The sequence below is a fragment of the Poecilia mexicana genome, unplaced genomic scaffold, assembly GCF_051168715.1.
Source record: "Poecilia mexicana isolate PSO_F unplaced genomic scaffold, ASM5116871v1 scaffold_4, whole genome shotgun sequence".
Taxonomy (NCBI): Eukaryota; Metazoa; Chordata; class Actinopteri; order Cyprinodontiformes; family Poeciliidae; genus Poecilia; species Poecilia mexicana.
The window spans coordinates 28,627,525-28,655,462 of record NW_028263373.1 but is presented as its reverse complement, the minus strand read 5'-3'; the positions used below and the strand labels follow the sequence as shown (position 1 = coordinate 28,655,462).

Here is a 27,938-nt window from a genome sequence, read left to right as displayed (position 1 = left end):
TTCCTCTTAAAATCTATATTGCAGGTTCTGTTTCTGTTTAAGTTATGATTACAATGACATAGTGGACTGCATACCAACAATCTGGCTAATAGAATCAATTTGCATCTGTTACATACCACATTATTTTTAATTTTAAGAATTATGACTTTTCCCCCTTTTTTTACATAAAGCAGTTGGTCACCCCACTGCCTCCCTCTCTCTGGAGAATCAAGCTTGTGTCATAGCAAGGTATACATATATTTGTTTGTTTATTTAGGTGTGGCTAAAACTATTATTTTTTTCTGGGGGTTGCCACTGTAAGAGAGACATGACCAATAATCATTTTTTAATGTAACAAAAATACACAAAAACAAAAGTATCTCTATGACTTTGTGCAGGGGAAAGGCAAATAAACAAGCCAATATAACGATGAATAATAATAATTTAAAAAATTGCTTAAACTAAGTCATATAGATTTTTTTCAGAGGGCATCAGGGGAACAACATGAAGAAATTATTTCTATCGTCCTTCATATTTTCTTTGCATATCAGAGTGAAAATACACGTCAAACACAGTACTATTATGAATTAATACACTTTAAAATGTGTACCATGGCAGCAGAGCAAAAAAAAAAAATCCTTACGTTGTCGGAGGAAAAAAATAAAAACGGACATTTATTTGCTGTGCTCTGTCGCCCCCTTGAGGCACAGAGCGGTATTGCTACAATCGGCCACAATAGGCGGTGGGAGTGGACAAACCCAAGCCGAGCCAGCAGCTTGGCGGTGCGTCTTCACGGGGAATCACTCTTGTTTGGTGCTGATACCTTCCGTTGTTCGCCAAACAGGAGCCACTTACTTGGAGGAAGGATGTATTGATCTGTTCGCCCGCAGAGTGAGCGCTTCCCCCAGCGGATCCCTCCATGCGTCACCCCCGGGAATGGATCAGGAATCCGCTGCGGCGTCTGGGGCCAGTTTGATCTCCCTGACCGAACATGAGCAGAGGTATTACTCAGGTCTCCACGCTCTGTGCCAGGCTGACGCTCCGGCAAAGCTGTCGTCCAGCAAAGTGGCGGAGCTGTTCAAGGCGTCTCAGCTACCTCCAGAATCCCTGCATAAAGTGAGTGATCACATGTGGAGGTGAGAGGGGCTGCGGCTGCATTGGCGAGAGGAGCCCGGAGCTCTCCTCTGTTACATGATGGCAAGCTATGCGCTCAGTATCAGTGTAGGTTTTATAGGTGATGAAACAATCGAGGAGCCCAGTCTGTCATCATAGCCAGGCATCTGGATGAATGTCTTCACTATCAGCTGCTCCTCTCAATTCGCAGTCAGATGTTCAGGCCTTACGTTTTTGCTTTAATTTGTGATGTTGAAGGCGATTCTGCATAGGGCTGGGCATTTATCGGGTCTTTTGTCATTTATCAAGATAAATTTCTTATCACGATAAGAATTTTGTTTCCTCGTTGTTGATAAATTCCAATTAACTTTAGTTTTTGTTTTGTTTTTTTTTTTAAACGTATTGTCTGGGATTGATAGTTTCACTATTTTTTCCCATTGTTTGTTCAACGAAAGCATCAATAAATACCAATAAATAGAGTTATGGGCTGTAGTAATACAGATCACATTTCTTTACGTGACTGGTGTCCTAAAAAACAATTTACGTGACAAATGGGAATGATTTTCAAGAGCATTGTTTGTGTTTGTGGGGCTGTAATTGTTGTGACACCCATCCACAGTCATACAATTACCTAAAAAAAAAAAAGAATGCAATAAACGGTACTTGTCAATTTTATCGTTATCACAACAGTACCGCAAAATATCATGATGAAACTATAAGTTGGTATCGCTTACCTCTAATTGTGCATGTGTGAGGGTCTGGACTGAGCTGATACTGGTATCAGCTATAGGAATCAGGGCTTCTGTCCCTTTAAGAGGTTCCACTAATGCCTGCAATTTCTCACAGCTCTGTATGTGAAGCTTGCTTCTGTTGAATGAACCATCTCAGAGAACATTGACCATGGAAATTTATTGCTGTCATGTTGTTATTGGGAGCTGCACAGACTGATGCTCACAGCCTTATGTTATATCAAATGTAACATTTATGATTTTGAAATTTGTGTAAAGGCCCAAACTTTTTGTCACATTACAAGCGCACACCTTGTTGTATTTCATCGTCATCACACGTGGCAGACCAGTTCAATTGATAACCATAGAAGTAAAGTGAAAGAAAAATGATTACATGACTTTGGAAATTTGTTACACATAAACAAATCTGAAAAGTGTGGTGTGCTTTTCAAAGTCACATTTACAATTGTTAGCTAATTTGCGTGTCTTGAAATCGTTAACCATTCTTCTTTAAATGGAGTTGATGTCCACAAACATCAGACGGAGACAGATTTCTAAGCATCAATTTTTATTTATTTATTTATTTGACAAATTCCTTATTGGATTTTGGTCTGGGCTTTAACTGGGCCATTTTAACAAATGATTACGTTTTGATCTAAATCCTTGTCCTGCTGGGAGGTGAACATATTTTCCTCTAGGATTGCGCTTTTTGCTCCCATCAACACTGAGCAACTTTACTCTTCCTGCTAAAGAAAAATAAAACTTTGACCTCTGAGGTTTTAACTCATTCTGTTGCATGAGAATAAGTTTGTAGCTCATTGTTATGAGCAATAAAGGTACATGATACAGTGACATGATATTTAGAGCTTGCAACACTTTTCAGTTTTATTTGTAACAGGAAAAACAAACATAAGTTTATGGTTGTCACATGATGTGTCGAAAAGTTCAAGGGATGTAAATACTATTCTAATGCACTAAAAATCACAAAAAGTCTTTTTTTTTTTAAATAGCAAAAATCACATCTTGTTTGTCGTTTACCCAACTTATTTTTTGATGTTGTATAAGACAAATTTTAAAGCCTGATCCCTTGGTTTAAACACATCATCAGATCCTTTTGCTGAGCCATCACAGAAACAAAAATAAATAAATAAAAAATGTTCCTGAGCCCTGATGAACACAACGCAGCATGTCGCTGCCGTTTCATGCCCACACTCTGTCCCAAAAGGGCCGACACTCCCATTGTGTGTCTGTGTGGGTGTCAGGAAGTTTGGCACAGAGCTGCGCTCGCTTCCTTCCTGTCCGGCCTGGAAAGCCGCCACCTCTCCGGGGGTGCGGCAGAGTGCAGGGGGGGTGATTGACACAGAGCCCTCTGAGCCGCCACTCGGCCCTGCTGCAGGATGCCTGCAGGATCATTCTTGGACTCGGTGCATTCTTTTTTTCTCATCGTGTCGCTGAGGGTTACTTCCTCCTATATGTAAACGCCCAGTTTGCATGTATAGTTTTACATAAATATTTAATACTCTGTTAGGACATAAACAAATAACCATTTTTGACAGATCCTGTGTGAATGTTTCATGACTGCTGCACTACGCCAACCCAGATTACTGAGGAAGGATCTTTTCTGTCCGACTCGTGTTCACAGCTGATAAGTGGAAAGGCATGACACTCCCTCCCGCCGCGGGGAAACGAGCCGACATGCAGACGGACTTTGGGTCCCGCTGCTGCTGGCTGAAGTAATTTCATTATTTTCACCTCCGACCAGACAAAAGATCCCCAAAGCATTTCATCAGGGCAACATAACATTTATAACGGCCAGGGTGTGTGTGTTTGTGTGCGCGCTCCAAGGCATGTTCAGATAAAATACCGTTGTTCAGATCAACAGCTGCCAAACTGGTCCGACTGAATGAGGTGTGAGATTAGTACTGGTGGTTTGATCCTTTTGCTGTGCTTGGCTCAAATATGCATCAGTAAGTCTTTATGCAGTCAATCAGTTCCAGCAGTTTCCAAAATACAACTTGGACCTCTGCTAGGGGTCAAAAGATAAGTGTAAAGGGGACCCTTCTATCTTATCTACGGTACTTCTTTGGAGGGAAAATATGCACAAAAAATATTGAAATTTTTTTTTAAGCGGTAGCATGATGTAAAATCAACTCTTTTGAGCTTTGCATCATGTTGTAATGTTATTCCCTAATAAAACAGGTCTGGAGTGTTGCCTTGATGCTTTCATGCATGTTTGAGAAGTCCCTTAGTCTCCATGGCAACCATTCAGCAATGCAAAACACCTGGGTGGGTCTAGCTCCGCCTTCGAGGATGTAGCTCCTCCTCTGAGGAGTTTGCAAGCTTCAGAGCTTCCGCCTCACAGATCGGCCGTCCACTGTGACTCCTCCACTCAGCTCCTTCAGACTAGCCAGCAGCAATTAGCAAACACCTGGTGGAACTGCACATCTGCTGAGCTCATTATAGGAGCTGCTGCTCAGTGAAACGCTGGTAAAGCGGTTAAAGGGTTAATGGAGGAGCCATGTTGTGATGACTTCCCGAAAGTTGAGTTTCAGAAAGAGCAGGAGCTTCTTAAAGAATCAGAGGCCCAATTTCAAGGCATGAAATCACAAAGTCAAATTTCTTTTACATGATACTTGACATGTAGAGCATTTTTATACATAGTTACTTGATTGTGGTATGAAATGATACTAAGTGGCTGGAAAACACATAATACTACTTCCTTAAAGGTTCAGAGTAATTGTGCCATGCATTTAATCCCAGGATTATTTTTCATTAAACCAAGATGTTTCTTTCTAATACTAGGACATCACTTCAAACTTTGTAAAACCCTACTGAAAACTATTAATTAATTAAAATAAATAAATAAATAAAAATCAGTTTTCATGTATATTTTAATACAAAACAGGATGTCAAAAATTAGTTGTACCCATCTCATTCAAAAATCGGAAAACTCTTTATTGGCATTACAACAATGGCACCCTAATCTTTAGCTCCCTTCTCAAATTCTACACTGATATTGAGAAGAGACATGTTGATGAAATTAAAAGACTGAACGATTCCTGCTGAAATTCAGGAGGTTTGTTTTAAGTTCTGCAACATATGCTGTTTTATGCCTTCTGTGTGGTTGCCAATGGAAAAGCTTAGTCTGAAAAACAATTAAGGGCTTTAGCTGAATAAAGGTGTTTAAAAGGCTTCCCTCTGAGTTTTTGGAGGCGGAAAAGGACAATGCTGCATGTCTCTGGCAGCTTGCAGCATTTCTTTCATTGAAAAATGTAATGATTTCCTTGTGTTTGAATACATGGGTGAGAATTGCAAGTTGTTTTTTTTAATGCCAGTATTTGGTTATGAGTAGAATAAGAATCTAAAGCTGCTTTCTACACATGTATCTTATATGAAAAGCTCCGTGAGGCTTAGCATGTGAGGACATGGATATTTTGAGGAAGTTTTAGCTAATTTGTTCAACTTCCTACCTGAAATTTAATCCCAGCCTACTTCCATTTCATTCTCTTGTTCTTAAACATTCGAAGACTGAGACAACGAATAATTGCCAGCAAGTTTGTTTTTGTTTTTTTAAGAGCTCAATTGTTAGCTGGGTGTTAGCTCAATTGAGCTAACAATTGCTCAGTTGAGCAGTTGTTACCTCGATTGTTAGCTCAAGGAAATCTGTTGGTAGATTTCATTCATTGGGAGCCATTTTACTGCAGTAGACTATAGTAAATTATTTTTAAATTGGTTGGCTGTCGAAACAGGAGAAGGAGCCACCTGAGCAGCTAGCTTGTGCAAATGTTCATCAGAACGGACAGAGCTAACACAAGATATTAGCATTTAAGTCAATATCTTATTAAGCACAGTAAAATAGTGGCACTTAGCTTAATGGTTTGATGTGTTGTATTACATTGTGTAGTGTTTTCATAATTACGTACCAGCTGAAAGGTGCTACAAATAAATAAAACTGCCTTTCTTTGGCTAATAGAAGATGCTAAAGCTAGCTTGGAATATAAGGTGTAATCTTTTTATTTTTATTTTAAAACAACAGAAAATCGCCGTCGTGCAGTGACCACTCTCTCATGTCATGACAGCAAAACTAAGACGAATTTTAATGCTGTTCTAACATCTTCCTGTATTGTAGTTCGGAATCAGCCAAAACTAGCACTAGCTGTTCAAACAAAAGGCTTATGGACAACAAAATAAAGTGATGGAAATGTAAGAACCAAACTGCTGGGGAACATTTAGAAGGGAAGAAGAAGTGAACTAAAACGTTGGCGTTGTGCCATCTGCCATGAATATGTTTAACCTCAGGACACATCAGGGACTTGTCAGTCTGGTTTGTCAAGGCCTCAGCCGTCGCTCCTCAAATAATCTCCTCATCAGTCCTTCTCACACACACACACACACACACACACACACACACACACACACACACACACACACACACACACACACACACACACACAGAGAGAGACTTGGCCTCCGCTGTGTGTTCCGCTTCTGACTTGTTTTGGATGCCCTGTACTCTTAAAGCTGTTGTATGAATACAATGCAGGTCAAGCAGAATTAATCTCTCGGGCAGTCCTGTACTCAGCCGGACCTTTAACATCATTAGGCAGGAAACACAAACTGTCTGTTCATCTTTGCATAAAAATAAAGTTTAAAGAAAGAAAGCAGTAATTCTGTAAAATGTTTTTTTAGGAAGAATTTTGTTAAAGTAAGTTTTTTTAAAAGTTATTTCTAATGATGAATTTAAGTTTTATGTAGCGAGGGAGCTAGAGTTGATCTGTTGTTACCACAAGAAAATGGATGCCCTTGAATATGCCTTTCTGTTTGTTTTGGTGATAAAAGTTGGTTTCAGTTTTCAGACAGACTGGGGTTATTTCAAACACTTGTTGGGAAGTCTTCAACAATCACAAAAATGCACATTATTGTCCGTCATTTGTGCTACAATAGAATTCTGGAACAAGGAGGAAAAATTAGAAGTTTATGGTTTTTTTAGGTTGCTGTGAACAGTTATGGATTATGCTTTTATTTCTTTATTATTTCTTTTCTGAAATGAAAATTTCTTTAATGAGCTGAAGTACTTACATGAAAACTATGAAAAGACATTTAGTCATTAGTGTTTTAGTGTTTCTTGACCGCCCTACATACACCCTAATCTTCTTTGCTCCCCTCAAAGCGGCCATTGTCCCTCTAATCATGAGAGTGCAGCATAAACCGATCCCTCTGCGCTGCTTATCCCTCACACACCTTTTGCTCTGCCTTTATTCTGCTTCCACAGCCTGTAGTTTTTAACTACCCCTTCATTTAATCCCAATCTAAAATAACCACAAATCCCTAGCCATACATACCGTATACGTCCAAACATACATATGGTATACTGTAGTTTTTACGGGATAGCCAAGCATAAAAACATGCTTTTCACGGTATGCTTGCCCAAGCATTTATGCTAAAAACTCCATTTTGTTTTCATTTGAATTGTCTTTATTATTATTATTATTATAATAATTATTTCTGTCTTTCCCAGGTGACAGAGGTGTGTGGCGCAAAGCACCTGGGTTACTTCGGTACAGCCCAGTTCTACATCGCCCTGAAGCTACTAGCGGCCGCCCAGTCCGGTCTGCCCGTCCGCCTGGAGAGCATAGCCGGCAGTAAGTGTTGTTGTCGCTCCGAGAGAGAAGGCGTCTTACGGGAGCAAAAGGGGATCAGGAGATTATCTTAACGTGGCGGGATTTCGGTCTAATCTGGATGAGAGGGGGAGTTGCTTGGCGAACGCTAAGTGGGTTTGCCCTCGTTTGAAAATAGCGAGCAATCAGTCGCACCCCGACCGCAGAGGGAGGGTGTTTTCCTTGCAGCATCACAGAGATTTCTGGATTATAAGGGGAAATGAACACACACACAGGAAATCAATAAACAGCCCAATTTGTTCAAAATAGTGAATATTTATTATTCCTAACGGCTCAGTGACTTATTTATCTGTGTAATTGGAATAAATGTTGTTTTGTATTTTATACGTTAAATTATATTATTTAAATTAGGGATTTTTTGTTAATTTTTTGTTCTCAATGTGAGACGTTTCAAAACGTTTTAAATATTTTAGTTTATCTTGTCCCTGCTGTAGAATGTGGAATACTACCAAAAGACTTTATTAATAATATTTAAAAAACGATTTCATGTAATAGTGAATTGAAACTGTCTCCTTTAGTTCATTTGTATTATTTTTGTTTCTAAATTTTGGTGCTGGGCTGGAAAAGTTTGAAAACCTACCTTGAAAGTGCTTGAACTTTGCTGTGGGGAAATGTGTCCGAACCCTGCTGACGCTGTCTCTGCAGATCTACCTCTGCCCAGATTCGCTGGGCTTAAGAATGAGCCGGCTCCTCCTGCCTCCGACCCCCAGGGGGCGCCGTCTGGTTCTGTGGCCTGGAACGCTGCGGACAGGAGCTCCTTCAGACACCTGGAGGCCAATGCAGACAAGAAACCTGTAAGCGAATATAAAACACGTACTGCCGATGACGGCCAAACACAGATATATTTACAATCAACAACATATGACTTTAAAATCGTTACTGCTTTATATCTGAACTGTTTTACAGCCAAATCGGGGGGGCGGGGGGGGGTAAAAGACTTTTAAGCTAGCCTGCTGATGTCAATTTTGTGTTTTATGGCTGGATTTGAACTGTTCTTTTTTTAAGATTTGAATAAATTTCTAAAACAAGTCTTTTATTGTGTAAGTTTAGACTTCCTCCACTCTACACAGGGTCAAAATTATACATATAGGCTCAATGTAGTGAATATGCATAAGCTTACTGAAAGCTATCAGTCATCATTGTGGTCGAGTTTGTTTAAATTGCCTAGACCCAGTTTCATCTCATTGCAAAAACACAAAATGTTAACCAAGTATGTTTGCAGATAGTTTCTAGTACAAATTTCTTTGTATGTTTGAAATAAAACAAAACTAACTTACAAGTAGCTTTGTAGCAAGATTTTAGAATTTTTTTAAGCAAATAATTCCTCAATATTGTTGAAAAAGTTCTAGTTCCACTGGCAGATTATTTCACTTATAACATGGGGAAAATGTCTTGTAATAAGTGATGTAATCTGCTAGTGGAACTAGAACTTTTTAATCAATATTAAGGAATTCTAGTTTAAAACAAGCTCCTACGCCTTGCTGATAAGTTAGTTTTGTCTTATTTCAAATTTACTAAGAAATTTACACCAAATATACTTAGTAAGATTTTGTGTTTTTGCAGTGTTCAGTAATTTTTTATTTTTATTTATTTTTTTGCCAAAAGAATATTTAGTCCAAAAAATAGTTAAGCCATTATGTTAGGAAGGCGACGATATGTTAGAAATCCCTCCACTTTTGACCCTGTGTAAAACTAAACACACCGCTTACAGTGCTTTCTCTGCTTCACTTGAAAACACCCACAATCCTCCGCTGCGTCACCATCACAGTCACAAATATGACACGGTCAAGCTCCTCCCCCTCCAGGAACACAAACTGTAACAAGATGTTAATTAAAAACGGTTGTTATTATCGGCTATCGGACTGATACGATATGTTTTATCGGCCTGGCTAATGTTGGCCGATAAAAATACTAGAAAAATATCCTAAAGTGAACCATACGAGGGGAATCTTCACTCAGTGTTTTGTGCTGCTTCTGGTTGAAGGAGCCGTGGTCTCCACCTCGATCACCGTGCAGTTCGCCACCTCGCTCTCCTCTGACGTATCGCAGCTACCCGTACTCAAAGCAGAGGAACGGCGTGGACGCGCAGATCTGTGAGACAGCTTTCTTCTAAAGTTTCTTTCTATCAGACGTGTGCAATCAGTCGGTTTCTGTGTTTTGTTTTTTTGTTTTTTTTCCTCTCCTCGTCCTGCAGCCTACGACGGCAAACTCTCGTCGCGGTCGATCGTTCAGCTGGAGCAGCACTCCTCGCCCGGCCACTATGTGAACAAACCCGCTGCCGAACATGCAGCCGTAGCTCAGGTAGAGTCCGTTTTTTCCTCTTTTTTTTCACTTTTAAATAGCAGCATTATGGCATCTGTGAAGTTTGACTTCACAGTTTCACACATCTGCTCAGGCTTCTTCTGCAGAGAGACTCAACCAGCCGGCCACGCTGAGCTACTCTGACGACGACCCCTGGAGGATCACAGCGGAACAGCTGGACTATTACACCAACCAGTTTAAAACCCTCCAGCCCGACCTGGGGGCTCTAATCTTAGGTATGGACTAAAACCAAACATTTATGTCTGAAAAGCGTTTCACGAGGCTCTATTGTCTCTCGTTTGCTTTTTTTATTTATTTATTTTTTTAGGAGCCGTAGCGAAGAACTTCTTCACTAAATCCAAGCTGCCTATCCTGGAGCTCTCCCACATTTGGTGAGTGCTGACTCAGCGCACCGCCTGTCCTTGCTCTGCCCTTGAGGTCACGTTGTGTGTGTGTCAGCTGAGTTTGGCCCCTGAGGCACACGGAGCCCTGGTTTAGAAAGTGTCAGGACAGGAAGTGCACTCGTCCTCCTCAAACTCGTTTCAGCGCCTGGCAAAAGGATCGGCAGCCCCTAGACGTTTTCCACATTTTGTCACATTCCTGCTTCATTGCATCTGAATGAGGTTGCATGTTTTCTTTTACTTTTAATCCTAACAAAATATGAGAGATTTAGGCATCATGGAGAACAGCAGACGGGTCAGAGAACGTAGGTTTCTGTTGTGGGAGTTAAATCATGGAATGATGCAAGTGAGGAACTACTGGGTGTTTCATTTTGGGTTTTTAACAAAAAAATTCAGGGTTACATGTGTAAATAACTTTAAATTGATACTTTTATTTTGTTGTTTGGGATTCTTTTTTTTTCTTTTTTACGTTTCTGCTTAGTAATTCCTATAAGAAAATTATGTTTTAACTTTATATATGTGGATATATGTTGAAATGATGCAGCAAATTATATCTGCTAAAAACATAAATAATGCTCTTGAAAGACATTCCCATTTGGAATACACTTTTTTTAGGACACCAGTCACATAAAAAGTGTGATTTGTGTCATTAAGCTGCACACATTTAATCATATTTTTAAATGTTTTGGCATTTACTCATATTGTCATTGAACAAACAGTGGGGGGAAAAAATGTTAAATTTTCAATCCCGAAAATACGGACAGTTTTGGGTTTTATTTAAACATCATTAATTGCAATTTATTGTGACAACAATAAATCAAAATTGAATGATAAATGATACGATAAACTTTCAGTCCTCAGTATCTTTGCAGAAGCTAACAGTTGTAAGTTTCAGGTGATTTTTCTCGTCTTTCCAAGTCTTTCCATTCCGTCTTTCTCGTTAAGGGAGCTGAGCGATGTGGATCGGGACGGAGCACTGACCTTCACCGAGTTCTGCATAGCCTTTCACCTGATTGTGGCCCGGAAGAATGGCTACCCGCTCCCGGAGAGCCTCCCCCCGACCCTGCAGCCGGTGCCAGATCAGCACCAAGACGAGCGGATCCCCGACACTCCCGAGGTAGAGACGATTCCCTGCGACGTCCGGCTCTCGTCCCGCGCGGAGCTCTTTAAACTTTACTTTGCCTGCAGAGTTCGGAGCCTCTGATTGTCTTCGAGGATGCAGAGCCAAGGTCCTGTCAGGTGGTAAAGGTAAAACACTTTTTAAGGATGCAGATTTTCTTTTTGAAGTGTGGCCTGTAGAGGGCACTAGCAAGCTTAAGAGAGGAGATTCTGAGTGTGGGTTGCAGCATGTTGGCTCCAGGGAGAAAAACCTTTTAGTTCCTTAAATGCACTGCACATAGAGAGAACTATCGGTTTTGTCAGGCATCTGTCCTGTTCTTTGTCTAGGATCCAAACAGCGTAGCAAGGCTTGACCCAACCCTGGCCTCAAGGAAACATGATCTGCAAGAGGAATCCCTTATTCAAGGTAAGTATTGTCTGAAATGTTCTTTTTTTATTATTATTCAGAGACTGGATTTGGCAAAAAAAAAAAAAAAAAAAAAAAAAGCTCTGTAAATGTTTACATGGTTTGTGTCCAGAATGTGTGGGGTCTGCAGACATGTTAACTACCATGTTTTTTTGTTTGTTTGTTTTGAGGGAAAGTCAGCCCTGATGACCCTCTCTACCACTGTGATTGTTCACTGCAGTCAATGTGCATAATTCACTTTATCAGAGAAAATATAAGAGTTCATCTAAAATTGAATAAATTTGTCCGATTTACTGAAAGAGCTGCAAACTGGTATTTTTATTGTTCTTTTTCTGAGCTTTATTTTCCTTTTTTATTTTCAAGCTTTAGATGAGAAATGTTGAAAGTCAGAAGCAACAAATGGGTTGTAGTCAGTCCGTCAGGTTTATGTGTGTGGCACATTTCAGCAACAAGGCAGTTTAAAGTACTTTGTTTCACCAAAAAAAAAACACAAAAATGAAAGGTCATAACAATTGACAATTATTATTACTATTATTGTTGTTGTTGCTTTAAGTAACTAAAATGCTGCCAAACTGGTGGCGTGCCCATAGTTCTTACTCTTTGCCATTTATTGTTTTTAAGCTTTTATGAACTGTGGTAAAATCTTAACTTGCACAGGTTACTAAACAGATTGTCGCTAGGTAACCAAGGAGTGAGTGAGTGAGTGAGTGAGTGAGTGGGTGGGTGGGTGGGTGGGTGGATTCTGGATCAGAGTTCAGTGAATTTATTGAATATTCCATCAGACATATTGATAACATGTCGATATAGATTCTTATTGATTGAGTACCAGTCATAGCGATTGAGTTGTAAGAACTTGCCAGATCTGAGCAACAGATTTGTGAATCGGTGTGAATAATTTTAAAACTGAGTTTTATTTAAAAATTTTGCCAGAAAACCATTGAAGCTGTGTGGGTTATTTCATCAGTCAACCCTTAAAAACGAATGGTTCAATCAATGATTTATGCTTGCAAAACCCTGATCGGTATTTTATAGTGCACAAAAAAATGTGCCGTCATTTCGTCACTGAGCTGATGAAGGGTTTATTTTGTCTCGCCATCCCTGCAGACGGGAGCGTGACGCATTTGGGGTCGTCTCGAGAGAAACCCACTCTACGGCTGGGAGCCTTTCCTGAGAAGCCAGGTAATAATGACTTAAAAAAAAACAACACAGGGTTTTTCTTTAAACACTGTTAAATATTAGTCATATGTAATATTCTGTAAATTGAATTTTGGGGGGCAGGGGAGTTACACAGCAAAAACAAAATCTTACCAAGTATTTTTTGGTCTAGTTTTTAGTGTAAATATAGTTTAATTGAAATAAGACAAAACTAACTTACAAGTAACTTTTCAGCAAGATACAGCAGCTTGTTTTAAAGTCAATAATTCCTTAATATTGATGAAAAAGTGCTAGTTCCACTGGCAGATTATTTCACTTACAACATGTGGAAATTTTCCTAATACAAGTGAGAATAATCTGCCAGTGGAGGCATCACTTTTCCATTATGGAAGCATTTTGCCGATACGTCTTATATTTATTAGTGCTGATTATGAGCAGGTTTGACTGAGCTGCCTAACCCGAGCGCTTGGCTGGTGGCTGAAGCAAAGTAACTGCTTCTCATTAACAAGCACTTAACCGAAACTGAAAGTGTCACCGCTGTGTTTCTGTTTCATGTCGCCTCAGAGCCGCATCAGGAATTAGACCCGCAGATGAGAACAAAAACAAGACAAAGGTAACGAGAAAATTAGAAAAATGGTTGAACTTTTAAAAGAAACACGCTTGAACTTTTTCCCACTTTTTTTTTGTCGTGTTATAACCACAACAGAATCTATTGATGAAACCCATTACCAAACTGTTAAAATATCAACAAATAGCTGCCTCTGCATTCAGCGAGTCCTTCTTACAGTTAAATATTACTGAACGTCTTTTCATATTGACGTGATTTGGCACCGTACAGATAAAAACGACTTTGATTTGACTGGTAAGCACTCTTGAAGCAGAGGTCTGCAGCTTTTAACAATCCAGAGAGCGCTCACCACGCGCCGCCTTCCATGTAGCTCCTCCAGACTAGCGGCAGCAACAAATAGCAAACACCCGGTGGAAGTGCAGGTCTCGTTATACGAGCGACTTCTTAGTCAAATGCTCTGAAGGACGATGTTAAAGCCTTAATGGAGGAACACTGTTGTGAAGAGCTCCTGTCTCTTTAAGAGTAAAAGCTACTTAAAGAGACAGAATTCCAATTTCAAGACGTTAAATAGCAAAGTCAAATTTGTTTTAAGCAATGTTTCACCAATATGTAGCATTTTTATAACAACTGAAGGTAACATAATTACTTGATTGTCCTATAAAATTACTACTGCCCCTTTAAAAGACGATTTAGTTCAATCTGAGGCCATCCAGACACTTGTTGGTGAAACTATTGAGACTATTTTGTAGGTTCACTCGTCGTCCGGCTGTGCATTTGTCCGCCTGCAGGTCGTACTCCAGCACTTCCATCGACGACGCCATAAAGAAGGCGGAGGAGCCGCCCACGCCTCCGCCCCGCCCTCAGAAGACCCACTCCAGGGCCTCCTCGCTGGACCTCAACAAGCTCTTCCAGCAGGGCGCTCCAGGTACGGCCTCACCTGGCTCCGCCCACAATGTTCCCCCCGCCGACACGCGGAAGGCGAAGCGGCCCTGTGCCGCACTATGCCCGACTCGTCAGGTTTTCACCAGCAGTTCTCCTTTTGAGGGGACAAAAGCAGAAGCGGTGATTTTTTTTACTGCTCCGATAGGTGGAAGTCAGGTTCTGGATGTGAAATAGATGTTTTATTTAATCCTGCGTCCTGAGAACAAAGACCTTGAATGTGGAGCTGAGCTCTTTGGTTTTTTTTCTTTTTTTTAGGGGTGAAAAGCGGATGGCTGCTGCCTCCTCCAGCTCTGCCTCCGAGACCGTCGGCCACACAAGTGAGTTCCTCGGTGCCGATGTGGAGATTCTTTCTTTTTTTTTTTTTTTGAATCAGAACATTACATTTTCTCTTTTCAGGTTCCTCATTTCCTCAAGGTGTCGGAGCAAGCTTCCCAGAGTAAAGTTCAGCAGCCGAACTTTGCTGACTTCAGTCACTTTAGAGAAGAGGTGAGTTTTCAAAAGACCTCATTTCTCAATAAGCCGGATTCGGTTTTGTTTTTAAATGGAGCAAACGGAACCGGAACCTGTTTCTGCACGGCAAAAACACTGAAGCTTACCAAATATTTCTGGTCTAGTTTCTGGTGCAAATATCTTGGCGCTTGAAATGAGACAAAACTTAATTACAAGCAACTTTTCAGCAAGAAATATGAGCTGGTTATAAGTTAATAAAAAGTGGTGGTTCCAGTGGCAGATTATTTCACTTATAACTTAGTTAAAAATCTACCAGCTGAACTAGTACTTTTAAAATCAATATTAAACGATAATCAAGCTCCTATATCTTACTGAAAAGTCACTTGTAAATAAGTTTTGTCTTATTTCAAATTTACTAAGATAATTGAAGTAAAAGCTAGATCAAAATACTTGGTATGATTTTGTGTATTAGTTGTGAGCCTTAATCATCAAATTTACCGCTTTGTGTGTAATTAATCTGGATACTTGATTTCCTTTTTTTTTTAAGCTGAGTTACTGAAATCTACTTTTTAAGGATATTTTATTAAACATGTTTGCTGATGATCGCCTCATGTCTTGGCTAAAGTCAGCACTCCTCACCCCGGCATACCAAACCACAGGAGACGCCAGGCAACAAATGAGTTACCCATTACTCACCTGAGATTCAGGCTGCCTGACATCATCGTAACTGGCTTCATAAATTTCTTCAGTGTTTAGGAGACGAATAACCCCAGATAAATTTTTCCCCCGGGTCAATCGGCGAGCGCGGCCTCATCTGTTTATCCCATCCGCTCGCTCGTGTTTTCCATCATTCTCCGGGTTTTTTTTTTTTCCCCATTGTGAAGCGTACAGGCTGCGGCCTCCGTTCGTCTCATTTAATCCCGACTTTCTTTAGTTCCCATGGAGACGGCTTCGCTCCTCCACCGTGCAGCTGACGTTGAGCTTCATAAAAGCCAGCCGCAGCGGATTATCCCACAGATTCTTGTACGCTGTGTGTGTATGGTTTTTTTCACTTGGTGAGATAAACTGTAACCCGAACCGGCCCCGGGCCCCGAATCCTCAGAGGGAAATAAGAGATGTGGGAAACAAGCAGGTAAATCCGAGAGGTGCTGATGAGTTTACAGCCTCACGTTTGGTCATACTAAATCCTTTATTCAAAAAAAAAAAAAAAGTCCAGTCCATACTTTCTAAAGCTCCTTAACATTTCGTCCAGGTCTCTAAAGTGACCAACAGGTTTGTACAATGGAATATTAATAAAAAAGACAAAACTACAAGAATAAAACCATAAAAATATGATAATAAAGTCATAATATTATGAGAATAAAGGTATACTATTCTAATTTTATTCTCATAATAACACTTTATTCTCTTGTTATTGACTTAATTTTTATATTATTTTGAGTTATGGTCACTTTAAAGATTAACAGTCTGGATGAAATGACTTTATTCTCGTCATTTTTATTCACTTTTATTGTCCCGCTGTGTAGACGCTGCGATCCTGAAGCGGTCGGATTTGGCCATCAGGACTCCTAATGTCGTCAAGTTTGCACACTTTTCAACTGCAGACGATTGATAAGATGAAACCTCGCAGTGTCATTCAGTGATATTTATACCTCCTCATTTTTTCACTCAGAGCCTCAAAGTGTTTTAATGGGATTTCATGTGACAGATTGACACAAAGTAGTGCATAATTGCGAAGTGGAAGGAAATTGATTCCAGGTTTTTAACATTTTCCTACAACATCCTACAAGTGCACTGAGCAAACCCTCTTGGGTCCATACTCTGTAGAAAAACCGTTTCTTTTCTGTTTAAATTTCGGCCTGGACTTTGGGCCTCTCTAAAACATAAATACGCCTTGATCTAAATCCTTGACAACTGACCTTTAAATGCATGTCTACTCCAACACGCCTGAATCATCTCTCAGAATGTCCTCATGTTGTGCAGAAGCCTGGTGACGGGCCCGCTCATTTGATTCAAGTGTGTCCAGAACTCTGATGCCTTTGAAAATGCACTTGGACTGAAGTTGGACCATGAATCTAAACAATTGTGTTCCATCTCTGGTTCCATGTCCTCTCATCGGGTTTCATCCAGAACCTTCCTTTGTTCTGCTCTATTCTGCTTCTCATTCAGTCCAATCAGCTTGGACTGAACGAAAGGAAAAACATCATTGTTGGTTTAACACCACACACACACACACACGCACACACACACACACCCCCCCACACACACACACACACACACACACACACACACACACACACACACACACACTTCATTTTGGATGCAGGCCGAAAAGGTCAAAGTTGATCTTCGTGTACCCAGATCACATACCACAGACTGACTGCTCCCTCTACAGGAATTGGGGCAAACTGCACTTCCATAAAGGTGCATTGGAGTAAAACAAAATCTTACAAACTATTTATTTTCCAGTTTCTTCTATTAACAAATTCTCAGTACGCTTAAGATAGGACAAAACTAACTTACAAGTAACTTTTCAGCAAATTGCTAATTTCACCAGCAGATTATTTTACTAATAACAAGAAATATTTCATGCTAGCAGTGAAATAATCTGCCAGTGGAACTACTTTACTTTTATTTTTTTTAACAATACTGACTTAAACAATCTATCATATCTTCCTGAAACGTTACGTCTAAGTTAGTCTTCTCATTTCAAGTGTACTGAAAATGTTTCACTAGAAACTAAACTAGAAATAGTTAGTGGGATTTTGTAAGTTTTACAGTGCGACTTCTTATGACAGAGTATTAAAGCCACACCAAGAAAATAAAAACATCATCAAATTACGAGAATAAGGATGAAATGATACAAGAATAACACTTTATTATCGTACTAGTTTATTCTGGTAATATTATGACCTTATCTTTGTAATTTTATTTTAGTTTTCTTCTCTTTATGGCCCTGATACTCCATTGTAACTAAGATAGCTTTTTTGGTTTTTTATTTAGGAGTTTCTGGGCTAAATAAGGATCTTTGTCACATTTTTCAGAATTTTTGTCTGTAAACTTCTTTCCTCCTTCAAAATTCACTTTATGCAGGAACGTAGCATCAAACACCTTCAGGTTTTTGGTTGAAACGGGGAAAAATCTGTAGCTGTTGAGGGAGCAAGGTGTTATGTGAAGCAGACTTTTTTTTTTTTAATCCTCTTCAGTTTGGAGGAGCTCTCTTGGTTTTTGCACCTCATTAGTCCAGCTGACCTCGGCTGCTTTTTAAAAAGCGACTCCTCTCACAAAGTGACAGTGACGGCACAGCCAGCGGCTGTGACCTGTAACTGAGGCGACCCCACATGCTGCCCCTGGGGCTAATAAAGCTCCGCAGCTACTGCACCAAACGCTCCGGTGCATTAAAATGTTTCCAGGCTGCGGTCGTGTTTCACATGCAGTCAGTGGGAGAGTCGGCTGCATTCTCTGCTTAATGTTTCTTGAGGTTTCTTGGGTGTGTTTAGGAGCAGAGTCTGTTTTTTTTAAAACCTTTTGAGAATTTCAGCCAGGTCTAAAATGGAGGCAGCAGAACTGAACCTTTAGATTGCAAGTACAAACTCCAGGGCTGGGGGCCGAATGCGGCCCGCCAGCGCTCTTCACATGGTCCTCTAGATTCTGGAAGAAACACAAACACAAGATAACAACTGTGTGCAAATCAGTCTCTAATGATTTTTGTGGAAATTCACTAAGAATCAGATTTTTTCATACTGATGCATAATTTAGTTTATTACTAATTTCCTGGAACAAAAATTGTAAAAAAAAACAAACATTGGATTAAAGTGATGCTAACTTCCACCTGTAGGTGGCAGCACCTTTTACCTCTACTACACCGCTGCCTCAGCCTTACTTGAAGTCAGTTTATAATCTGAGATCGATGTGGAGAGCAATAAAAAAAACACACATTTAACCATCAAACATATCACAAAATTCCCTGCGCATATTTCTAAAGTAGCGCCATAAAATCAGTCATTTTGACTGCAAAGAAAAATCATTAAAAAAATCACAAATTCCTGGAGGGAAGAAGTATTTATTTGTATATGTTTTACATTTTTGTTGAAACAGTCAGTATGTCATGAGACAGATAATCTGTGAAAAAAAATCACGCTCCTCTGCCTTCTCCCAGTGCTAAGCAGAAACAACCAATCAGAGCCAGGAGGCGGGTCTTAGCGTTGTCAATCACCTCCGGGTGACTTCTCATTCTGAATGCTCAGTCCAGTTGGGATCATGACCACTGATAACGGCGGATAATTGTTTTTTCTGCAACGATACGTTGTTGAGTGCGTACACAAGGTTGATTGACTGGGAGCGAAGCAGCTCAGGGAGGAGGCGGTGGAGCTCAAACTTTCACAGATTGTGTCGTATGATGACGACACGACGTGGTGACAGTTTTAACAGATGTGGAAAAAAAAAACCTATTTTTTTATCTTGCTTTAACGGGTTCATCAACACTGACAGCTGAGTGTGACAGCCGCGCTTTAGATGAACTCGCCCTCGGAAAGAGAAGAAATGAAGAAGTAGGACGCGTGAGGCCCTTCTTTACACTTCTGCACTGTTAACCTCTGCTAACTGAAAACAGGTGGCGATAAATCAAACATTGCGTCTGCAAGAGAAGAATGGCTGAAATGCAGCAAGTAGGTGTAGTAAAAGTAAGTTAATCCATCATGGCTGCCCTCCTTCCCCAAAGCTCCTGGAGAGCAGTACATCACCTCCCCGGTCTTTCACCCCCGCACCCCCATCCTGCAGGGAAGGTGCTGACTTACCGCCGGTCGGAGCAGATGCATTTCATCCTGCCTCTTTTATAGCCGCGCTCTCATGTCGTCTTACCCTATCATGACATCAACACTCCCGTCCTGCAGAAAGAGTCCCTCCATCATTTTGCTTTCTCCTCTGTGTTTTTTGGGGGGAGGGTTACAGGAGGAGAGCGGCGTGAAGCTGGAAGAGCAGGGTCCGGCCTCCAGGTTTGGACTGAGTTCTGAAGACCTAGGAAGCGCTTCCCAACAGGTTGCAAAAAAATAACATAAAAAGAGACTGCACTGGTTTGTGTATCTTAGTGTTGTGTTTCAGCTGGGAGGAGCTGATTTATTTTTTAATTTTTTATTTTTTTCAGGACGTCTCCGGCACGCCTCACGGTCAGGCGCCACAAAAGCCGATTCGGAGGAAGTACCACCCGGAGAGCCAGAACCTGGAGACCGGAGCGCCGCCCCCTGCCATGCCGTTCCTACCGCCTGCCAAAACCAGCCAAAAGTTAGTGACGGATTTTCAATTCTGACGCTTTCCCCGATTCAATCAGGCAGAAGTTTGAAGTTTGAGAAGCGGTAGCGAAACGTTTGCCTTCCACGACTCACGACTCGATTTTTCCACATTTTGTCACGTTTCTACCACAGATTCAGTGTGAGTTGGGATTTAAAGTTTCTGGCTCATAGTGAAGTGGAAGGAAAATTATACCTTTTTTGTTTTTTGTTGTTTTTTTTTAAAACTATTCCTGTGTGCATATATATATATATATATATATATATATATATAAACACACCTTGTTACCATGGCTACCAGTCAGTTTGATGGTTGCTTTCCGAATGCAGATAATTGGTTTTAATAAGCTGCAGGTACTTCATTAACTGATGGGGATTTTGTGTACTGGGACAATGTTTTCAGGAATCTGGATATGTCCACACTCGGTTGTGTAACGTGGGAGAATCCATGTAATCCACCCAGAATGGACACTTTATCTGATAAAGAAAGACATAACGACTTTAGCATGTGTGTCCCTGTAAAGTAGACGGCGGCTATCAATAACAACGCTGACTGCTTGCAGACAGATACGGCGCTTTTACTGCGCAACGTTTGGAACGATTCGTTCCATTTCCAAACTGATTAAAGTGACTTTTTATATACTTCTGTACCTGGAGAGTGTGGAGTGTAAAGGCTAATAAATCTGGCTAATCCCTCCGTCAGGCTGCTGTCCCGACAGAAGAGAGAAATCCAGATGGCGATCCGTAAGAACCGGGAGACCAACGCCGTGCTGCGGCGTCTCAACAGCGAGCTCCAGCAGCAGCTGAAGGTGAGAGCCGCTTCGCTCAGCCTGCGGTCGCCTTGGTTACCGCACACTCCAGACAACAACGAAAAGAAAATTCAATAACGAAAAGACATTTTTTTTCTTCATCCTATTTTCTAACTGCTGTGTCCTTTCTTCCTTGTCTGTCTATTTTTTCACTCATATACTTCAATTCAATAAAAAAATTATAGTAATTTGAACATAACGGCATAAAGTAAAAAACATATTTTAACATAATTAAACAGGGAATGCATATACTTCATCTCTCCCTAAAGTCCTTCCATTCCTTCTTGTTCCTCCTTCCTGTTTTGTTGCCTTCCTTCCTCCCTTTATTTCCTTGTCAATTTTTTCTTCTCTTTCTCTATTTTTTTCTTTTTGTCCAACCTCTCTGCCACCCCTGTTTTTTTCCTTCTTTCTTTCTTACTTTTGTTTTTTTTTTCTTTACTCATTTATTTCTTTTTGCCTTCATTCATTCTCTTTCTTCCTTCCATCCCTCTCTGGTTCTGTTTCCTACGTAAACCCTGACCATAGTAGGAACGTTTGTCGTTTATTGGTAATGAAAATCAGTATTTTGTATTGTAACATAAGCATCGCTAACCTAAAACATTTCCAGTTGAGTTTAGAAAAGTCTCTGCCTCCTTCATGACAAACAATCTGCCCTGGGATCAGTGGTTACCCACGGAGAGCTTTGCTAAGGGGAGTGTGCGTTTATCTATGTGAACCTGACGACATTCCAAGACCTCCGCCTCCCGCGGGGTGGCGTAGAGGGAGACCCGGAATGGGAAAACCGTTCCCTCGGGAGCTTAAAGGCAGTGACGTTTGAGTCTTGACAGTTCAATCCAACAACAGGGACAGAGGCTTACACCCTGGTTTACCCACGGACACAAGAGGCGCCGCGCTGTTTGTGTGAATCCTCCTGGTTTTCAGCCGACAGCCAGCACTCCCACCGGTCCAAATCGGTGAAAAGTCCCCCCCACTCCCACCCCGCTGAACCCCGACCTCTCTGCCCCCTCTCTGGCCCTCACTCACAGCAGAACGAATGGCAAAGACTCGGCTGTTTGCGTTAGGGATCTGCCTGTGGCACACACGGCCGCTCTGCCAACACATGCTGCATGCCTGTCATTTCCCCTGTAAGCGATCCGAGAGCGAAACCTTGCGGCGCTCTTTACGACAGAGGCTGGGGAACACAAAAGAGGAGAGGGGCGAGCAACAGGCACTCCTCTCCTTTTTTTTTTTTTTTTTTTTTTTTGAGATTTAATTGGATTCCTCCAAGAGTTTAAGCGGTTTAATAATCAGGTTCTCGGTTTTGCTCAAAAGGTCACCTGGGTATGATTTACGCTCATTCTAATTCCACTGCGTCCCCAAAGCATTCGAGGAATTCTGCAGAGAAAGGCATACGTGTCTTTATATAGAGCCGGGCCTTGTTGGAATACCGAACGGGCCCCGGCACAACTGTCCTCTCCAAATTAGAGCCGGGGCCCATCAGGCATCTCCACTGCAGGGACACTGCAGGATGGAGAGAAAGCTTTATGTCTGACTTTACGGTGCAAATCCTTACAAAGTATTTATGGCTCAGTTTCTAGAGCAACTATCTTAGTACAGTTAAAATAACCTACAAGTAGCTTTTCAGCAGGATATATGAGCTTGTTTTGAGTCAATAATTCCTTAATATTAACGAAAAAGTGCTGCTTCCACTGGCCAATTGTTTCACTTTTAAAAAGGGAACAATGTTGTGTAATCAGTGAAATAATCTGCCATTGGAACCAGTTTTTATTCATCAATATTAAGGAATCATTGACTCAAGCTCAAATATCTTGCTGAAAAGCTTCTTGTAAGTTAGTTTTGTCATATTTCCAGTGTGTTGACATATTTGCACTAGAAACTGGACCAAAAATTCTTGGTTAGGTTTCGTGCTTTTGCAGTGGGATCATTTTACGGCCCTCGCAGAAGGAAGTAGTTATATTACGTCATTCCGCGTAGCGACAACCAATAACGTTTATGAGACACATACTCACTCAGAAAGATTGGGTCGGTATTCTCTGAAAGTCGGCTGGTGCTGGACATGCAGCAAATATTCCAGATTCACTTCATAATTTATTCCAGGTGTGGAGATATTATGAGGGAACCCACCCTGGACTCTTTCTTCGCGACAAATCCATGATCCCCTCGGCGTTTGAACTCGGAACGTATCCGATCTCATCTCCGGGTGTTCGACTACTTTATATTCTTCATGTCACGGGGATTTTCTCTGGTTGAAGTAGTTTTTTGTAATAAAGACAGGTTTTTACAGTGTAAATTTTTCCACATTTTGTCACTTTTTAGCCACATTATTTATGGGATTTTACGTGGACCGATAGCTGTTAGTGCATGGTCACAAATTGGAGTGAAATCACATAGTTTACAAAAATTTTTTTGCAAATAAATATCGACATTTGACCTCATTCTCCTCAGTAAAATTCCTTGCAAAAAAACTGCCTTCAAAGGTCAGGTAATCACACTGCAAAAACACAAAATCTTACAAAGTAATTTTACTCTAGTTTCTAGAGCAAATACCTTAGTTTGTTGCATTTCAAATATACTAACATACAAGTATCATTTAAGCAAGATCTAGGAGCTTGATGTAAGTAAATAATTCATTAATATTGATTTGAAAAAGTACTATTTCCACTGGTAGATTATTTTATTTGTGACAATATTTTTTCCCCACGTCATAAGTGAAACGATCTGGCATTTTCGTCAATGTTAAGGAAGTTTTGACCTAAAGCAAGCGCCTGTAACTTGCTGAAAAGTTACTTTTAAGTCAGTTTTATCTGATTTAAAGTGAACGAATATATTTGCACTAGTAACCAGAATGACGAACAAACTTATTTTTAACCAAACATTCACCAGATACAGACACCCATCTTCAGTTTTTGTTAATGTTTCAGAAGTTTTACATTGAAAGAAACTGATTTGGGAAAAAATGCCTCCTTTTCTTGATTTTTATTTTGTAATTGTTATTTACATGAAATACTTTCATTTTGGTTTTCAAAATACCAACATTTCCCAGTAACTTTTACATTTTGGACCATCTGATGATGTACGTTTTAGATATTAATTGATGTTTTGATCACTTTTTTGTTTTTTTTACCAAATACTCAATTACTCTTGAGTAATTTCCTGGGCTGTTACTTTTTACTTTCACTAGAGCAAAAATACGCTAAGCTAATGCTACGTACCCACCTCTGGTCAAGTGACTGCTGGAGGTGAGCATGCTTTCCTTTTCGAGTAAGCAAGTGTAAAAAGAAGTGACAGGGTCAGATTGTTGATATCACCGCCACATTACATTTGTCATCACATCAAATTAAGCTTTTGGCTCAGTGTTACTTTTCCATTTTGTTCAACCCTGTGGGTTTATGAGGGAACAAACAAGGCAGCCTTTTGTATTCCCTCCTGTCGTCACCATGGTAAACAGAGCAAACAAGGGTAAACGTGCCCGAGGTGGAACTTTTGTTCTGTGTGAACTTGATCAGAGCTCGTGCTTCCTTGTGTTTGACTGCAGGTGGTTCACCAGGAGAGAGTCACCTTGGAGTCCCAGCTGGAGCTCCTGCGGCCCCTGGCCTCGACGTGACGGGTCCCTGAGGTCCGGCTGGGGTCGCCGGCATTTGCCTCAAAACGCATCGGCTCAGATTCGGTTAGAGAGAGCAACGTTTTGAAGCTGACGTTTATGTTTTTCTTATAAACACGATGTAAATCTCAAAGGGCTCAGACATTTTAGAAGCAAAAATTGAATTGTTGAAAAGCGGGGAATCCTTGTTTAATCAGGAATCCCCGAACCCAATCACTATTAGATTTAATGATGTGAAGGAAAAAATAAAATTGTCCTTTTTTTTTAAATCATTGTATGTCAGCACATGTAAAATATGACGACTAACTTATTCTTTCCTTTCTGATGTCCTGTTAGTTTCTACATGTAAACGTTTGCAGCACATATAGTAGTTTGCACACACTCCCGTGAGTCTGAATGTCCATTTCCTTTGGCGATCACGACAACTTGTGTTTTTAAATTCACGGGGCATCACATTAGTCCCAGTATACATCATATGAAGCAGATAAAGGTGCTACAGATTCAATTTTCCGTCTTAAAAATATAAATACAGCGGGAAAAGATGTAGGCAAAAAAAACAAAACAACCAAAACTTGAGTATGTGAGACTAAAATGCAGAACGACACACTGAAGAATGTTAACTGATTTTTATCAGATCTGCACAATTCACTTGAAAAGTTGCTGTTTTTGATTTAAACCATTGTCTTTTTTAATCTATTCTTGTAATTTTTGAACTTTGATGCCAGTTTTACTGTCACTCCTCCTGACGATATTCCATAGGCGGTAGATGCGTTTGAGCCCACGTCTACAGCTTGCTTTCTGCGATTAATTGTTTGATTCACAGGATGATCGAGGAGTTGGTGAGCTCCATGTTGGCATGTCTGTTACTGCATGTGTGCTAAGATGTTGTGAACTGGACTGTGAAAATAACCTGAAGTCATGCACCGACAAGATGCAAATCAGAACAGTCAATAAAGATGTCTATTTTTAATGCTTGACTGATCCTTTTTTTTTATTGCTGCAAAGCTTATGTGTAAATCTGACTCGTTACTCCGAACAACGCTGATGTTGGAAGAACCAGCAAGAGCTTCCAATCAGATGCTAAAACGATTATTCTGACATAAATCTCATGAGTTTTCTTCTGTTAGTATTTATAACCACAAGCAGTGGAGGATATAGTTTCAAAAGCAGTTGTGAGCTGCAAACATTTTATGAAAAACTCAAATTTTCAAATTCAAATGTATTTATTTGTCAAGAGACATTAATCAACATCATACAACGTAACTGTGCCCAATTTAGCTAAAATGAGCTAATTTTCATGTGTAGTCTCTTTAGTTGTTAAAACCAACCTAAAAATTGGTTATTAAAAGATTAATAGTTTGTATTTTTAGGAATATTTAAATTTGTATGTATTAGGGGCTTTCACTTTTTTAATTTATGGTGGTGATAAATCCTGTCACGTACCCTTTCACATTACTTCAAATGAAGCAAATTTTAAAAAATTCTTACCTAAAAGGTTCTTAACTTATTTAAACCAACTGCTTACTATAACTATGTCAAAAAGGGGTTAAATCCACTTAATTTATTCGATTAAAGTCGACATTGTAATTCACCCAAAAATTCACTGGACCTAGCTTAATTGTTAGCAAAACATTGACCAACGTCAAATTATATTCACTTATCTATTTCAATTAATTACAACGTTACAGTTTACAGTGTTCACAAATTTAAAGTAAAAAAGATGCGTTTCCATTAACCATAATATTGCCCAAATTATGGTTAATTACGAAAATAAATTTGCTTAACGGAAACACACGCACACGCACGCACACACGTAAAAAAAAACCCTAACGTTTTCGATTAAAAATTTCTATCGAAAAAAGCGGGTGCTTTTTCAACGGTATCGAAATAGATGTATTTCGCAAAACTATAATGGAAACACTATTTTCGCACCCCACGAGTCACGTGAGCAACAACCAGACGTCACCACCGGCGGAAACTACGAAGACGACAGGAAGCGGTTAGGAGGTGGATGTTTTGTTTTTTTCGGACAATGTAGCGCTTGCTCGTTGCTCAGTCGGAGTGAACGAATGAGCCTAACAGCTTGCTGTTCCTAAAAAAACTATAACCAATATTTATCTGCTGCATTAACCTTCAGGGTATCCTCTTATACTCATAGGTTTTGTTTCTTACGCATCACGAGAGAGCTGCAAGTATTCATGCAAACAGAAAGCTTAGCTGGGGACATTTCTCACTCAACTATAAATACCACTTAAAAGTGTTCGCTTTGCATTGCCAGATGACAGCTGCACGGCACGGGGAAACTACTATATGCCAGTTGTGTGTGTGGACTCTAAGTATACGCCTGCTTAATATAATTGCAGCCCCAGCTGACTCCCACTTAGTCTGCTGTTGGGTTATTACCATTAATGAAGAATCAAGGTGGAGACGGTAAGACTCCCAAACACAAATCCACAGTGAAAGAAAGGTCATTAAAATGTGTCGAAGTGGCTTGAAGAAGTGGAAAACATTGCAGTAACTTGACGCTTTGTGTCTGTTCGAGCCCACACGCTGAAGCCGACTCTTCTCACAATGTAGATTACCAGCTTTTATGTGTTCAAGTTTGCTCTTTTGTCGCCGCAACATTACTCTAAGATGACGACATAAGCCACGTCTCTCGTCCCTCCTTTGTCCCCAAGCCGGGCTTTGCAAAGGTTGCACTTCTGCTGTGGACATTAGCTAGGCCACGGGACGCGCTTCGGACCGCCACCTCTTTCCATTCTGGCTCCGTCAGCTGGTGGGATTTAGCTAAACACTCATTCAGCAAAAGTGAATGCGGTCCAGTCCAGGCTGTCAGTCCTCCACACCGGGGTGAAAGCAACAATCGCCTATTAGCCAAGGGCAAAAATGCACTGAGGTGGGAAGGAATTCCTGTTAATAAGAGGAAAAACTTAGCATAAGTATTTAAAATCGTTTAACTGCCAACATTTGTGAGAATTGGGATTAGCAAGGGCGTAGGAACGAGTCTGTCATTGGGGGGGACGCATATCGGAAACCTGACAGATCAGTAAATATCTTAAGCAGAAATGTCAAACTATTTATGCCATCAACATATCAGTAATGCGTTACTCTAATCTGACCCTTGTTTCAGTAACAAGTATTCTAACACGTTACTATTTACAATCCAATAATCAGATTAAAGTTATGCATAGTATAATGACCGTCATTCCAGGATGAACACTCACTTTAGCATTTGCCTCTCACAATTAGCAAGCTAAATACTCTGGTAGCACAGACAGGCTAACAGATTTGATATAAATTGACTGGTAATTGAACTGGTTCTAGCTCTTTCTAAAACCAAAGTAGAAAACAGCTCATAAAATAAGACTCAGCAGTTTTAAACTCAATACAGCAATTTGACCAA

General features: G+C 40.3%; 1 protein-coding gene across 2 annotated transcripts; it reads left to right on the top strand.

Moving 5' to 3' along the window:
• Positions 1–284: 284 nt before the first annotated feature.
• reps2 (RALBP1 associated Eps domain containing 2) lies at positions 285–25,505 on the top strand. 2 transcript variants are annotated; one of them, XM_014992946.2, is made up of 19 exons: positions 304–1,095; positions 7,339–7,462; positions 8,144–8,292; positions 9,483–9,591; positions 9,693–9,799; positions 9,894–10,035; positions 10,128–10,191; positions 11,146–11,317; positions 11,389–11,448; positions 11,647–11,725; positions 12,830–12,904; positions 13,445–13,493; positions 14,237–14,373; positions 14,646–14,707; positions 14,787–14,876; positions 19,791–19,877; positions 19,984–20,120; positions 20,829–20,934; positions 24,470–25,505. In XM_014992946.2, the coding sequence occupies exons 1-19, from the start codon at positions 916–918 to the stop codon at positions 24,536–24,538; spliced, it is 1,998 nt and encodes a 665-aa protein (XP_014848432.2). In that variant the 5' UTR covers positions 304–915; the 3' UTR covers positions 24,539–25,505. The 2 variants fall into 2 exon arrangements, 1 of the variants encoding a protein (XP_014848432.2); XR_001418970.2 differs by lacking the exons at positions 20,829–20,934; positions 24,470–25,505 and having other exon boundaries at positions 285–1,095; positions 19,783–19,877.
• Positions 25,506–27,938: the final 2,433 nt, after the last annotated feature.

What these genes read in the sequence shown, in the direction of transcription:
- reps2 (XM_014992946.2), top strand. Translation starts at nt 916, where the DNA reads ATGGATCAGGAATCCGCTGCGGCGTCTGGGGCCAGTTTGATCTCCCTG. An exon ending in CTTCCAGCAGGGCGCTCCAG is followed by an intron (nt 14,374 to 14,645) that starts GTACGGCCTCAC and finishes TCTTTTTTTTAG; the next exon opens with GGGTGAAAAGCGGATGGCTG. An exon ending in CCTGCCAAAACCAGCCAAAA is followed by an intron (nt 20,121 to 20,828) that starts GTTAGTGACGGA and finishes TCCCTCCGTCAG; the next exon opens with GCTGCTGTCCCGACAGAAGA.